The sequence below is a fragment of the Cydia splendana genome, chromosome 23, assembly GCF_910591565.1.
Source record: "Cydia splendana chromosome 23, ilCydSple1.2, whole genome shotgun sequence".
NCBI lineage: Eukaryota > Metazoa > Arthropoda > Insecta > Lepidoptera > Tortricidae > Cydia > Cydia splendana.
The window spans coordinates 3814989-3832064 of NC_085982.1; the positions used below are offsets into that span (position 1 = coordinate 3814989).

The 17076-nt window shown below is 37.6% G+C and overlaps 1 protein-coding gene and 1 long non-coding RNA gene across 2 annotated transcripts in view; one reads left to right on the plus strand and one right to left on the minus strand.

Annotated features, from left to right (window-relative positions):
- LOC134801837 (uncharacterized) overlaps window positions 1–4525 on the minus strand; it is a 32385-nt gene extending 27860 nt beyond the window's left edge. Inside the window, exon 1 of the mRNA XM_063774471.1 lies at window positions 4207–4525. Within this exon, the coding sequence (XP_063630541.1) occupies window positions 4207–4402 (196 nt within the window). The 5' untranslated portion in view covers window positions 4403–4525. The remainder of the gene's footprint in view (window positions 1–4206) is intronic.
- LOC134801905 (uncharacterized) overlaps window positions 1–17076 on the plus strand; it is a 537245-nt gene that overhangs the window by 110442 nt on the left and 409727 nt on the right. The gene's annotated exons all lie outside the window — the stretch shown is intronic.

Here is a 17076-nt window from a genome sequence, read left to right on the forward strand (position 1 = left end):
TTTCTCGAAAGCCTGAGCAAAATGGGCACCTTTGATGGGGCATTTCGCAAGAATACGTATGGCGGATACGTTCATAAAATCGGATCCCTTTGTTTGACATAATTATTAGTCATAATGTAATGATTGTAAGGTTATCATTAGTCATAATTCTGAAACCATTAACTTTTCAGGATTTTCGTAAGGTCATCCTAAATATAGGTTAGGTTTGATTTATGTCTGTATGTATTATTCTAATTATAATCAAATCAAGTAAACAACCGCATTATTAGAACTGTGTAACTATAGAGTATATATTTAAAAAAATTAAAGCCAAAATTCGTATCAGACGGCAATGTACAATGGATGCATATTATGCAAAATAAAAAAACGCAGTGGCAAAAGGTCATATTTTAATGGCACATACGCCCTTTTTAAAGAAAGTTGTTTTTCAGCTATTTTATTAGGTTTGGCTACTGGAAAAAGGGTACTATAACTGCAGTGTGATTTTAGAAACAATTTTCATTTAAGTGGAGATTTTATTTGATGTAATTGGCACTTACGCCATTTTTAACGATGCATTAAGACAAATATGACGCATAGCGCCGGAAGCGTTAATCGATATCAGATTCCTTTTCACACGGAACGTCGCGTAAAATAATGATATGTCTAGAAAATACGTGCGTTTGTGCATAGTTTTTTCCTTGCGACGATATTTTGTACCTATATTTACCGCACGCAAGTAATTTAGTCAAAGGACTGATATTTTAATTTAAACTCTATCCAAATAAGCATAATAACGTTTTCTGTATGAATACAATTAATAAATTCTATGCTGTACACTTGGCGTTCAATTCAGCCATTTTGTGAACGATTCGTCATCTGAAAATGAAATTATGTCGATTTGCTCATCAATTCTTCCAACCGGATAACATAATTATAGACTTTTTATTATAACTTGGATATTAAATAAGTGTCACGATTGGTTATTATCAATTTATCATCATAGGTAGGTATACTGCGAAATGTTTTTTGTGCCATACGCCATACCTACGCAAAAATGACGCATAAACTTATTTTGTTTTCCGTCCCAGCCACGAAAATAATTAAATTTGTTTTCTAAATGTATTTTGGTTCTGAAAAAGGACGATATAAAATTTTTAAGGATAAAATATATAAACTTAAGTAACAATTTTATCCACCCTTTTGTTAAAGATTCCGTTTCAAGCTGAGTATCGTACAATACTGTCCAATTAAATATTGGACGTTGAAAATCGACAAATATGGAACGAACACGATTCGGAATATATACGCGTTTGATGTTCCTAATTGAAAGAGGTTGTAAAGGCCAAATTTTCCTATTTTTCATCGACGTGTTTCCTTGCAGGGACTCCAATAAAGGTCGTGTAGAACGAGCATTGTATTGTATAGATTAGCGTTGAGACGTACAGTACATTACGTGTTATATTATACACTCCTCACTTTCACACCCTCATATCTATCCTCTACGTTGTTTTGAAATTGTGCTCTATATACAAGACAAAAGGTGTATTTTACAATGGAATGATAAAGATAGATACGAGGTTTCGATAGTATATATTCGATATGAGAGACGGGCGGGCCGGCCCCTTGCGTCTATTGAGTCACGAACACCGCACCGCGGACCAATGCAGCCAACTTGATAATTCAGTTGACTACTACATCGCTGTGCATGTATGAAACATTGCTTGTTTACCATGGCTAGTTTATTAAAAGCGCTGAGATATACTTACAAAGCACGCAATGTATGTAAGATTAGTTTTATGATTGATTCATGATGGTGGTTCTTGGTGACACGTTGACGGTTGTCTTTTTTTTTCGAGCGCGAAGTTTAGATTATTTTATTCTTGCACTGCATTGATGAGTAACAAGTGTTGATGAAATATCTTGCAAATTTGCTTGATTTGTGCTCTAATATAATTATTGCAAATAAATTTGATAGCTGTAATTTCCATTGTAATACAAGTCGACAGAAACCACGGTCGTTCTGTACTTCCTGTTAGTAACAACTTAACGAGACTAGTATAGGTACCTTTTGTCTTACTAAGCAAAAACTTTATATGGCAATGGCATATTAACAAAACAATAACTTAGGACAACAGTAGTACGTTACGTACCATTTACGTGTTTTAGAATAGCTACTGTACTGACGTTCATTTAAATAAATTACATAAATATACTTAAATTTACTTTAATTTACGGGGTTCCGTTAATTTGTTTTAGGTGTTATAATTATAATATGTACCACGTGTACTAAGATTTTTTTACAATAAAATCGTTATAAGTTCATAAGAAAAACAGAGCGTAAAAATTACCTGGGTATCGGTATGAATTGTATAACAATTATTTTGGGTCGCGGTTTGACGGATCATATCCGGGAGACGCGCGGAACGGGTTTACTCTCCTAGACAAATTTGGTTAGTAAGGAGTAAAAAGATACTAAAGAATCTAAAGATACAGTCAGCTGTATAGAAACACCTCCTGCATACAAATTACGTAGGTATTCTGTAGTTAACTATATTGTAAATTAAAAACTGCTGGGTTATAGACGTCTTAAAATTTCGAATACGATACGTAAGACAATATTCCTATAAACTGAAAAAAATGAGAGGGTACATTCTATTTTAATGCTTTAAATATTTACCACCTACTGCGTATTATGCCAAACGTGTTAATTATATTTCACCGTTACATTAATATGAAGAAATAAAACGTAGTGTAATCTGTGCTCCACATTTCTTGTACCCGATTTTTTATGAAATAAATATTTTCAGAATCAAAAATTTGTAAAAAATGATTTATTTTTAAATTTACTGATTTTTTACATATTTTTTTGTGGCAAAAGCCCGAATGTCGTAACTCCAAGTCTCATCTGATGTACGATACGACATTTTGCGTTTGGTCGGGATAGGTATCGTAAACGGAAGTGCCCGCTGGTATATGTCTGTATACGATAAACTCAGAAATAGTTGCAATAATTTTAATATGTTTTTATTTTTATTTTAAGAAAGTTGAATTTATTATATAAATTATTAATTACTATAGCAGCGATTCGTTTCATTACAGAACTGATTATCTTTATCAATGGGTAATTAAAAACATTTATTAATTATATAATTATCATATTTGTATCGACCCTTTTAAAAAAGGGTCCTTCGAGTAATGGCGCTTACGGCATTTTTAATGACGCCTTACGCTGCGCACTACGCGACGTAAGTGCTATAATTTAATACGTACAACAAAAACAAGAATACTTATGGTTGTCATTATCAACCTATTTAAAAATGCTACATAATTAAAAGCAAACATTATGTAAGCACATCTCATTAACTAATTAAATTTATCTGTACCAACCTAAAACGTAACGGTCACAAACTCAGTCAGATTCAAAAAGGAGGTACTTATTTTAAACTAAGTATTCTAAGTCAATTCATGTCCCTAAGCAGGTAGCTGCATTTTCCCCAGGACAGGGGTAGATATAATAGATACTCATTAGTTATATAAAACGATGACGTAACATCACGTAATAACATTCTCCAATATCCATAATTAATCTATAACTAGTATGTACATTAGTATATAAATAACTTGTCCATGCAAGTAGATTACTGCAATTTTGTTTACGAGTATTTTCATAAGTTACTTATTATTGCTACGCCGGGCAAGTCACGCAAGTGGAGTTGACGCCCAGCGATAATACATAGTTATACCACTTACGTATATATAGCGTTATCGTCGAGATTATAACGAAATACTACTTTAAAACTCCCGCAAGTAAGGTGCGTATTGTGAAAAACAAGAAAACATTTAGATATTCGTAAGTCATTTGTTTCTCACGAAGAATCTCAATTAGCGATAAACAGGTGACTCTCGAATATCTAGGAGGCGGCGAAAACAAATGAATCGTAATTTAAAATAATACAAAATGGCGGTGTGATAACATTTTCATAATAGCGCAAAGATACACCACGTGCCGGTACAATCGGACACGGAGCGTTATTTCGAAAGCCGTACTAAACGACGGTTCAAACAAAGAACACGCAGCGACAGTTGAAGTCGACCGGTTGCGGAACGCCGCGCCCGCATGCGATAATAATCCAAAAATATGTACACATATTTCGCCTTATCACAACGGAATAAGGCGCAATAATGTGGACATATATCTGACGCGGAAAACCCGCGTGAACATACCAGCCGCAAACTTCTCCGTGAGCCCGAGAGCTGCGTACCCAGGAACCACGCTCGCGTACACCTCATCCCAGCACCTTGCCTTTTCAGCCCTGTCACCATTATTAGGATGGTTAGAATCAAATAGGCAAGGTCTCTTCTGTACTTCCGTTATAATCAGGTTGCTTTTTATCCCGTCCCCGTCTTTGGTTTTCACCATTTTTGTAATTTAAAATTCGGAAGTTCCAATTTTCACGCGCGTTCGAATTTCGAATTGCGTGCGTTTCGTCCGCGCAAGCACAGCGGTAACGTCCGAGCGCCCGCGTTAAACTGGCGGGACTAGCAAGTAGCGGCAGTTATTCTTATCGTATACAAAGCGCAAGCGGGTCTTCGCCTTCAGACTGACCAGTATAAATATGGCCTAGAAATCCTTAACAACTCTGAACTCTTGCTTATAATGGTTTATTCAAGGCGAGTAGCTTGTCAAGCGATGGGAAATCGTCCCAGCGCATCGGTCTCAACATGGCCGCGCCTGGGACGAAACAAATACTACCGTAATATGACAAAATGTCGTATGTCTCTATAAAACCTATAGGCGGATACGACATTTGTACTTAAAAACTCGGAATAGGTGCGAGCTCAGAGTTCGTTGCGATACCATCCTGTTAATAAATAAATACGTACGGGCAATTTGATTTTTTATTTCCATATTTTATTATATATTTTTAATGTAAAAATTAACGTAACGTCTAGTAATATGCGTAAAAATGGTATTTATATAAAATCAAAACCTTTGTGTGCGTAATTACTTTAAGAAAAAAATACGAATGTAATTCCAAAAGCATGTATACATTTTGTTGCCTTATTGCAAAGGGATTAGGTTGAAATTTGTTGAGATATCTTAGACGTAAACTAAAATGGAGGTGTTATGAAACGACGTTACTGGCCTTGATCAATTCGCAGGTTAATAATCGAGTTTTCCTATCGCGGCGTATATTTTAGTTTCAATGGGCGGTGACCGGGTACTTGTGTGCGAACACGTACTTATAACAATAATCAGGTGTATATATTAGTTATTTAATGTGACGACGGCGAGAGTAAGTTATATACGCGTCAAATTATTAGTTCCGTGCACGTGCACATCACGCGTAAAATTAAATAGGTAGTCTCATTTTTTAAGCGTTACAGACATACATAGAACGATACTCTTGTATAGCATCTTATAATTTAGGTGCAGTCAACAAAATTATTAGTGTTAGCAGCCCTGCAGAGTTGCAGACTGTATACAAATTGAACAGCTGTACTTAAAGCATAGCCATCGTGAATTAATGTGAATTTTCATGTTGGGCCGCATATTTTTGTTATGCCTAATTGGCGACGATGTGCTAATAAATAGTTATTCGTATAATTATCAAGAAGGCACAGCGAGCTGCAAGAGTGTAAGGCCACTTTATGAATGAATTCCATGAATAAAATGTCCATCCAGTTATTTTAAAATATCTGTAATCAGAATCGACCAATGTATTCTATACCTATAAATACCATGCTCACTAAACTTCAAATACCTGCTCACTAAACTTCAAATACCTGCTCACTAAACTTCACTAGAATCAGTTGAGAAACGCACAGCAGGACAGATGTACAGACATACGAAATTTTTGTGGAAGCTGAAATGGAGACCTCCGTTTTCGCTTGATAAATTGTAGGTATAAAATTAATTAATAATTGTATAATAATTGATTAATTGTAATTGGTTTTTGTATAAAAACCTTAGTCATTTGAGGATGGAATGTGTCCCTTACGTCGTTTCGAATGAAAAGGGACTTTCGGCTTTTGGGCGGTTGGCGGTTACGCTATTTTTATGTGCTTACCTAACGTAAGGGTGGTATTCCACCTGTCCAATTTATTTGTCCAATGTCATTGCGACTCAATCTCTCATTAAGCAAAATGTGCGACGCAATACACATTGAACAAATAAATTGGATAGGTGAAATACCACCCTAAGCGACCAATCCGCCGCTTAGGTCCTCAATACACGGCGTCGTAACGTAAGAGAAGCGTAAGCGTATCGTAATACGTAGAACGAGAGAACCTTAGTCATTTGTAAATGGAATGTGTCCTTTAGGTCGTATCGGTTAATAAGGGACTTTTTGCTTTTGAGCGGTTGGCGGTTACGCTATTTTTATGTGGCGTACCTAACGTAAACGTGGCATTCCACCTATCCAATTTCTTTGTCCAATGTCGTTGCGACTCACTCTCTCATTAAGCAAAATGTGAAACGCAATACACATTAGGGGCTGTCCATAAATTACGTCATCGATTTTTGACGATTTTGGACCCCCCCCCCCCCTATAATCATCCAAAAATCATGCTTCAAATGACCCCATTTCCTCCTACTTCATGCTACCGTCATCCGATGTCCAGACCCCCCCCCCCCTAATTTGAAATGACGTAATTTACGAATAGCCCCTTAGACAAATAAATTGGATAGGTGGAATACTACCCTAAGCGACCATTCCGCTTAGGCCCTCAGCACACGGCGTCGTAACGTAAGACGTAAGCGTATCGTAATACCACAGAATAAGTAATCTCATACGATTCGCTCCGCCGTCCTTTGAATGAGATGATTTAAAATAAACTTCTTATGTAAATTAAAGTCATATGATCATTAATATGATCATTGTCAAGAGGGCGCTGTTATTCTCATGTATAGGGTATACAGTTCAGTATAGTATGAAAAAATTAGTTCCAGTGAAATTCCGCAACATGGCGCGGGATAATATACTGGTCTAGCATAACTTGCGTCCTAGCGCGCGAGTCAATACTTGAAGTCGCGCTTGATGTACGAGTATAGAGTCACGCGCGAGAATGCAACTCATGCTAGACCACCTACAAGCGTGACACTCACAGAGTGGTCAGAAACAAGACAACGATAATAATTTTGACCCCCCCCCCCCCCTTCTAACCCGCTTTGGGCCAGCGTGGGGACTAAAAATAGCCCTTCAAGCCAACGAAGTAAATACAGTGGAACCTGGATAATTGCAATTTCAAGGGACCGGCCATTTTTTGTCAATTAACCAGGTTTTTCATTTAAGCAGGTCGTGTCAATTAACGAGGTTCACAAAATCGTTGTGTCAATTATAGAGGTTTTCATTAATAGAGGTTGCGTTTTGACAAATTTCTTTTATGGAGGTGCAAATAACCATTGAAAGTAGATTTACACGCTTACGTTCTGGGTTTCTGGTCTATATATAGCTTCTGTCTATACTTGCACTTTTACACTACATTAATTACTACTTTATTTTCTTATTAACCATTTGGGTTTAAAAATTTCCCTTGAATTGTAGAAGAAAGTTTTATTGGAATGTAAAAAGCATACTTTGTTTTTGATTTAATTAAAACTATTTCACCTACTACAGGCTGTGATGGATACCCAATAAATAAATTGAATTCTGGATGAAGATATAAATAAAATGATCATTGCTATTAAAATATTGTTTCTGCTGTCTACAACTACATTATTTCAATTACAGAGGTAATAAGTAAGACTCGTTTCAATAATAGAGGTAAAAAGAAGACCAAAAATAACGGATGTTTTTAGCACAGTGTCAATTATAGAGGTCTTAGTTGCGACGTGGTCAATTACAGAGGCAAAATTACGAAAAGCCCTAAAATCTAAATTGCAATTATAGAGGTTCCAAAATTTCAATTATAGAGGCCTTTTGGTCTCAAGGGACCGGGACCGGACTTTTGGTTGCAATTATTGAGGTTTTCCATTTATCCAGGTGCCAATTAACCAGGTTTCACTGTATAATAAATCGAAAAAGTAATCTTGTAATCACGCCAGATACGAACAATCCCTTTTCATGTGAAGTTTACAGTAGATTGTGTAGATCTGTAGATATGTAGTGATATCTACACGATGTGTGGAACTCGGTAATTTTTTAACTATAAAATGTGACGTTCCACGGGAAAAGGTACCTTATGGCGGTCGGCGCTTTGGTCACGTAGCACCGCATTAGAATTGGAGCGTCGTTTTTAACCTCTTTAGAGAAACGCGCATGTGCCTTGTGCATAATAATACTGGCCACTTACAATATATTACGCAAACCTCTGCGCAAAAATCCAACCTCTCCTATCACTCTTGCATATTCGAGCGATAAAGAGGCAGATAACTAAATTTCGATTTTCGCGTTTCCCGGTAGGCCCTTGTTAACAAACCGCCTTGATGCATCAATATCATATTTTATTGTCTGTGAAAAATTGTCATAAAACAGTTTAAGGCACAGTGTGTACTCGTATACTTTTTACAGTTTTACAGTTACTCTATGATTTACTAGCCAGCTTAGGGGTGCGAAACTCCTGACTTCGGCCAAACTCGGCTCAGCATTGCTCCGAGCAATTATTAGGGTTGACACAACTTGACGTCCCTTTGCGTGCACGACCACAGATAAGATAATGGCTTGAATTTTGACAACCCTAAATAGCCGAAAGGGATAGTGCCATATATTAGAAACGGACAGCATGATTCGACCCTGAACCGCTGTCAAACTTCGGTTTTGTAGGAAGTTTCCTTTCTGTACGGTAGTACTATTATTTATTCTGTGGTAATACCCCCTATTCATTAGATTTTTCACACGTATCTTAAAGACCCACCTTAGTGCTTGTGTGCTCTACGGTGCTGACTCCACAGTGTCCGAGAAGAAAAACTGAAAAAAAAAACAGTGTTATTCTAGTCAGTCTTAGAGCATTTAGTAACTGGAGACGCCTTGGCTGTCATTTTCTGTACAAAACAGTCTGCCGATTTTTGCGGGGGAGGGGCACGTCAAATGTATGGCTATTTGCACATGATTAGTACGTAACGTACAAATAGCCATGTCAGATAAACGTCATTCCATACAAAAGTTTGGACAATTGTGCAAGTTTTTCGGCAGAGGGGTAAGCTCTTAAAGGCGACTCCGGTTATTAAATGCTCTAAGGTATCTGTACACTAACTTCCGACGACTATATCCGAGTAGGAGTCTCCCCAAATATATCGAAACGGAATCGGCAAAAACCGATAGAAAAAACCTTTATGTCTGCGCAATAAGAGGGTCACTACCCACTAGGCCTGGGCTATAACCGCGAAAATCGAAGTTCGCAAATTGCGGGCATCTTTCTCTGTCACTCTAATTACGCCTTCATTGGAGTAAAAGAAAAAGATCCCCGCAATTCGCGAATTTCGGTTTTCGCGGTAGGCCCCCAGACAGGTCGACAGAGACCCATCGTCAAAGACTCCGGAGTAACTGAAGTGTTACCGTCAGTAGTGTTAGACTGTTAGTATTATCGTGTGACACTGTTCACTGAAAATTCAACCTTAATGCAACAACATAAGGTCCACTATTAATTAGTCCATCTGATATTAAACGTATGTTTGTAATGTATGTTTGTCCGCATTATTATCAAAATCCGCATCCGCATCCGCAAAAAATCGATGCGGAGCTTAATGCGGATGCTGTAGTAGTATGTCGAAGAAGTCGGTACAGGAACGTGTTAGCGGCGGCGTAAGTGCTAGGTAATTTCGTCATTACCTATAACGAAATCGTCTAGATCCAGAAAAGTCAGCCAAAAGTCACTGTTTATTAAATATAACGCACCTATACTAAACGTTTCGTTTTTTTTAAACAAAAATTACTAACATGTAAAGCCTTTAAATATCCGCGGATGTCAAAAAATCTGCATCCGCAGCATCCCTGATTCGTCCTTGAATCGCTGTCAAACTTCGGTTTTGTAGGAAGTTTCCTTTCTGTACTGTAGTACTATTACTTAATCTGTGACAGAACGGTGCACTGATAGTTAGGGCTTGCAATATCGGATGGTTTCCAATTCCGGAACTGATTTTCGATATTGGCTTCCAATTCCGGAATTCCAGAACTGGTTCCGGAATTAGGGTTTATCATATTTTTATTCCATTTTTTATTAAAAAACAACAAAAAATGTGAAATTCTGATACTTTACGTTTATTAAAGTTAGTATTGTTTAAGAGAAATTTAATTTGAAGTACTTACGTTTTTTTTTTCACCTCTTATTTTAACACCTCATTAAAATGGTTACTTTTATTCACTTCTATGATACGGGGTATTTAATTGGGGAAACTATAGTTGCTAGCAAATCAGTTAAATATAATAGCTTCCTACTCTTCCTAACCTAATAGGTTTAATTTCAATTCTAAAAATTCGCTTATGTAGGATTCAGACTATTCTGACTATTCTAAGCAAGTAAATCGCTTTGCTTTATTATTATTAATTTTTTTATTCGTTTAAACTCTCTGTTTAGGTTTTTACAATATACATATAAAAATAAAATATAAAAACACATAAAAAACGAAAAAAAAAAATACATATGAACACATTATAAAAAACCTAACCTAGGGTGCCGCCGGCAACAGGGCAAGGCCCCCAAGCTGCCGGTGGTAAGGGCTATAGAGAGAGGAACAGGTGCGGTGGACTATCCGCGCCGTGTCCAACATCATTTATTTTTTCCTTAGATAACACGGGCCTATAAATTCCGGTCTTTTGATAGGCTTGCGTGGGGATATAGATCCAACACGTAGAGGCCCTTTGGAGAGCTTTAATGTCATGTAGAACGCCTGCTGGAACCCGTTCACAGGCGCAACAATAGACACCCATGAACCGGTCTCAGCAGGCATTGGGACTATTGTAGAAAAAGTGAACAGTATGCCGGTCTATGGATTGATGTTTGGGTGGGCAATGAGACTGGGCTATTGTAAAAGAGGTCCGGACACCTGCCATAACAATGTTAACACCGTCATCGAGGCAGGCGGTGACTCGCCGCTGACTAGATGGGCCCCTGAAACTGCCGTCGTAAAGACGACCAGGAGCAACACCGGTGTGAGCGGCTCAGGGGTGTCGAGAGGTGTGCGCCGCTTTCTACCCAGTGGCTGTTACCAGCCACTGTGCCAACTCGCGTCTTATGCATCTTTCACTTCCACCCCTGGAGCATATAGCTCTAGCGACTCCTCTCTGGACGGCCAATGAAGGTAAGCCAGAGCTGAGAGTCTTGCGGGTCCCCTTGGGGTCCACTCCGACCGACGAAGACACGCCGGAGACGGAGACCCTGACCGACTCTCGGGAGCACTCGGGTCCGTGGGGTCGTTACTCCCCAACAGCTCGCCACAAGCTGCCCTTTATTTATTATTATGAGCCTATAATATCGCACGTCGCACTCGCACTGGTTTAGCAAACGGAACAGTAAAATATATACCTACTATTATGTAATACTATAGTCCATTGAATGACTAAGAGGCACGTAATAACGACTAACAACACAGTATAATGTAATTTCTTAACAATTTTCAATAATAAACGTATTAAAACCTAAAAAAAGTACTTAAATCCAATTCCGGAATTTTCGATATTCAGTGGTATCAATTCCGGAATTGAAATATCGGAAAATTGGTCCGAGATTCCGGAATTTCGAAATTCCGGAATTCCGGAATGCAAGCCCTACGTGATAGTCAAGTATAGTTGATCAAACCAATTTGTCAGTCAGTAAGAACCAGGAAAACTATACTCATCCTTTTCTTTTGGGTGCTAGTACTAGTGTAAGACAAAGATAGTATGATTCTCTCTGTCTATGATTGAAATGAGACAGTCCTTTGACAAACTATAAGTACCTGGCATCACAACGTTCGCAGGCCAAGTCCCCGTCGCGATGCACAAACTTCTCGTGACGCCGCAACGACGCAAGCCGCAGGAAGCGCTTGCCGCATGACGCACACGCGTGTTGCCGCGTCGCACCGTGTGTTCGCATGTGAACTGACAGGCTGGTGACAAATGAATGAGTTTAAAAACGGACAATAATGGCACCAACTGTTTAGGAACCAAACAAAAGTCTATGGTTAGTTTTTTTTTTGATTTGGGTTATCTAAAGAATTTTTTTAAGCGATCACAGCGCCATCTGCGTTAAACTTTGTGTGTTTACCCTCATTATTACATTTAAACTTCTATAAACTCATACTTTCTCAGTAATAATAAGGTACTCGGCAGGGGCGTATATTGAAATTTGGCGCCCCGAGCCAATAAGTTTCGCCGCCCCAAAAGTCAAGGAAGAAAAACAAAAAGCAAAACGCCAGGGGCGGCATACGCCGCTCTTAGCGGATTGGCCCCCCGGGTCATGGCCCGGATGGCCCTAGGCTAAATACGCCCCTGGTATTAGGCCCAGCCCTACACCCCAACAGAGGGTCTTCTTCTTCCTCGCGTTATCTCGGCATTTTGCCACGGCTCATGGAAGCCCTGGGTCCGCTTGACAACTAATCCCAAGAAATGACGTAGGCACTTTTACGAAAGCGACTGGCATCTGCATCGGCTGGCATCGGCATCTGACCTTCGAACCCAGAGGGAAAACTAGGTCTTATTGGGATTAGTCCGGTTTCCTCACGATGTTTTCCTTCACCGAAAAGCAACTGGTAAATATCAAATGATATTTCGTACATAAGTTCCGAAAAGCTCAAGAGCTCGTGCTCGCTCTGTGTGGACCCCGCTATATAGTTCGTTTTTTTTAGCATTAGAAAGAACTTGTAAGAAGGTAAGCGATCTTGATTCTTGATTTCTTTGTAGTTTTACATGTATGTAAAATGTATAATTATTGGTGCAATAAAGAATATTTACTTACTTACTTACTTACTTACTTGACATGTCTTTTAATTGAAAAACGCTTTTTAAAAACCAATAACTATTATGTACTTATGAAAGCAGAAGAATATAAAAGATCGTATTAGATTCATAATTGTTATATATTTGCCATAAGTTATTTTTAAAATGTGTTTTTCAATTAAAAGACACATCAAGATTGTTTACCTTATTTCTAATGCTAAAAAAACGAACTATAGGTACTAGCCAAGGTTTGAACCCACAACCTCCGGATTGAAAGTCCCAACAGACAACACAACAACAGAGACCAGAGAGGGTAACAGGATGAAAAGAAGTCATACTTACTCAGTCCGCCGACTGAGCCACTTGTCACAAACCCCACACTGCACCTTACCCCCATGGACAGCGGAGTGCCTCTTCAATAGATATGGTGCTGTGAAACCCGCACCGCACTCCTCACAAATGTACTTGGTGGTGGCGCAGTGGACCTTGCGGATGTGGGCCTTTAGAAGTGTTTTGGTGTTGAAAGTTTGCGAGCAGTTTGACTAAAAAAATGTGCATATGAAAAGTTGATTATGGACATTATGGTAAACAAAGATGTGTAATATAGAAAGCAAGGTTAATTTCAAACAATTTCTTTGTCCAATGTGTATTTGCGTATCACATTTTTCTTAGTGAGAGAGTGAGACGCAATGACATTGGACCAAGAAATTGGACAGATGGAATACTATCCTTAGTTTGATTTCTTCACATTGTTTTCTTTCACCAAAACCTGCCTTAAGAGCCAACAGGAGTGGTCATTTCTCCATACAAACGTACTCCTCGTTTTCCTCCGTGGTTTTTGAAGCTAGAGCAATGATTTTTTCAACACAGATTAATATTGTCAATATCTGTGTCGGACCGTTTTGCTTTTTTTGATATTTTTGTTTTTTAAGGCGCTAGAGCCCTTCAAAAATGGCCAAAATGGCCTAATTGACTATGCCGCAATGAGAGGCGTGGCATTCAAAACTGATATCAATTAGCCAAAAAAGCAAAACGGTCCGACACAGATAATTTCATAATCATTTAGATTTCCAAATTTGGTTACGATTGGTTAAGTTTTGGAGGAGGAAACAGAGGAGTACGAAACCTCGATTTTTGAGATTTTTACGCAGGATTTTTCGCCTTGTCCTTATCGCACTACTTTTAGGTGCCGCTTCCGTTAGCGAGACAGGTATATTCACCTAAAATGTTTAAAACTCAGCTCCTGTTTCGTCTTATTTTTTTTTTTTTATTACAGCTTTATTTATTTCAGCGAATATAATGTTTGTTTATATGTTGTTGTATTATTTGTTAATTCTTTTCACTGATCCCTATTGGGTAAAAGCCTCCTCGAGTCCCTTCCATTGTTCTCTATCTGTAGCTAATTTCATCCAATTTATTCCTGTTTTTCCAACTATTTGAACTATGTCGTCTGACCAGCGCTTCTGTGGCCTTCCTTGATGTCTTTTTCCAGGTGGTCCTGTCCATTCAGTCACAGTCTTAGTCCATCTTTTGTCTGTATATCTTGACACATGACCAGCCCATTGCCATTTTAGACGCAGTGTTTGTTTTAGGGCATCCACAAGTTTAGTTCTTTTCCTGATCTCTTCATTTCTGACTTTATGTATTCGTCTTAACTTCAACATACTCCTTTCCATGGCATGTTGACATGTGGAAATTTTATTTTTTATTGTATTTGTGTATGTCCATGTTTGACAACCATATGTCAGACAAGGTAGTATGCAAGTGTCCATTATTATCTTTTTTAACTTTGGATGGTAGTCGCCTTTAAGTACTTCTTTTTGTGACCAGTATTTTCTCCATGTGTTGTTTATTCTTCTGTCGACTTCTTCTTCATTTTGTTTTTTATTGAAGGACACTTGTTTGCCTAGATAAATATAGTCATTTACGTACTCCACTTCGCTTCCATTCACTTTTATTATCCGAGTTTTAGAGTTGGTCATTACTTTAGTCTTTTCTATGTTCATGTACAGTCCGACGCGCATGCTCTCATTTGCCAGCCTGTTTCGTCTTAATAGAGCTCTTTCCCACTTACGTACAGTTTTTTCCGGGTACGGTTTTCTGCTGGATCCAGTTTTCTGTAGTATGCGTGCAGCAGTGTTGGCCGAATGTTGATTGCAATTGGCCATTAAAGATAAAAAGATAAAGATAGCCTTTATTGCTAGTTATTATGTGTAATTACATGTTTTATTTTATTTCCTCTATTTTTTTAATTATTTCTAGCTTCGCGTCCACTGACATAGGCCTCCTCTAAAACCTTCCAATGCTCTCTCTCCCGTGCTTCCCGACTCCAAGTTGGTCCAGCGACCTTCTTTATATCATCTTCCCACCTTAGTATCTGTCTGCCTCTCTTTGTTTTAGCATCTCTGGGGTACCAGTGGGTTGACCATTAACCAGTACAAATTGAACCGTAAACGGTAACTGACGGTTCAATTTGTACTGGTTAATGGTCAAGAATATTCAATCGCATTAACTTTTCGGCCAACACTCGGCGTGCAGTATCCCGCAAACAGAATGCTCATGTGAACGTTACTGTATTAGCTTGTATACTACTAAAACGAGATTCTGCATAAAACTGGATGTCAGTGGGAAAGAGATCTAAGGCAGGTTTTGGTGAAGGAAAACAATGTGAAGAAATCAAACTAATCTCAGTAAGGCCTAGTTCTTCATTTGTTTAAAGTTAGAAAGTCAGATGGCAGTAAAAGTTTCTTATAAACTATAACTAAAATCATTTAAAAAGTAGTGCCCATAATTTTTTGTTGTTTAATATCTAGAGTAAACTTACCATAGGACATTCCAGGCAGTCATCTTTGATATCAATAAAATATCTATTTCTTTTGCCAGGTCTAGTCTTCACTATGATATTGTCAACAAATTTTATTTCTCCCAAATCTTCCTGTTCACCTGTTAAAATTAATTACTAATTATGCCTTACTATTAGAAGTATTAGAACAAATTAAATTATTTTCAGAAAATATTTTAATTTGTTTTTTATTTCAAGTAGACAGGCACCTGACGCGATAGCAGAGGACGCTGGTTCCATTCCAGTCTGGGGCACTGGAGGCGTTAGTCACTTTTTCTTAGTATATGACATTTATTTCAGTTTATAATTATACCTTAACTTAAAGTTACCCAACAAAATGTCTAAAAGTGAAAAAAGTTGCTCAATCTCTTAAGCAAATATTTAAGTGTAAAATTTTTATTCATCAAAATATTTAATTTAACATAAGTGTATATTATCCCAACTTTTTTTATATAGGTACCTCGTTCTTCTGTAGTAGTTTCCCCATGGATAGACTCAGCAAATACCACTTGGTCCAGCCGGTAGTATTTACGTTTTGGGATGTCCTCAGCATTTTCAGTTAGGCCGCGGGAATCCTGCTCCAAAGTTGATAGCTTCAGACCCTAAATAAATAAAGAGAACAATAATTTAACAATTAGTGAGAAATGGTAACTTAGTATAACTTTTAGTTGGTAAATCTTAACTTACATCTTTATTTTCAGTATGATTAACAGAGCCACTATTGTCTTGATCAAATGTTTCCTCAACATTCACAAAATGATAACTTGAGTCCTTCATTTTAGTCTCTTAGGAACAGTGTGTTTGCTTTAGAAAATACTTTATTTATGAATGTACGATTACGATATAGCAAATTGCTATTAGTAATTTTGCTGTTTTTTCGGTTCTGATGTTCAATATTTTTATATACTTCACCGTATTCACCAAATTCGACAGACGAAAGACGAAATTGACGAAAATGGCATGTTGATATGACACTTCGACTTGACAACTAAAAATCAATGTTACCACTGTCTAAAGTCTAAATAGGATTAAAAACAAAACAAAAATCGTATCCTACAACATAAACCACTTAAACTACTTGATCATTAAAATTAAAATTAATTTATCATAAATGTCAATGATTCTAAAGGAAATAAGCATTAGAAAACCCTACTATACAGTTGAGAGATGGCATAGTTCAACAAGAAATTATTTAGAATTCCTGTATATTTCAAATTATGGCAACACGTAAGCGGAAGTGCGTTCTCGTTGTCGGTAATGTATTGCCTAATTTTGATTGGTTAATAGAAGTTACGTACTTTAAGCTTTTTTTAATTGGTCAATATTTTTCCACGTTTAGTTATTGCTGAACGTATGCATCATAAAAATCAAGAATAATATAAAATATTGAAAATAATA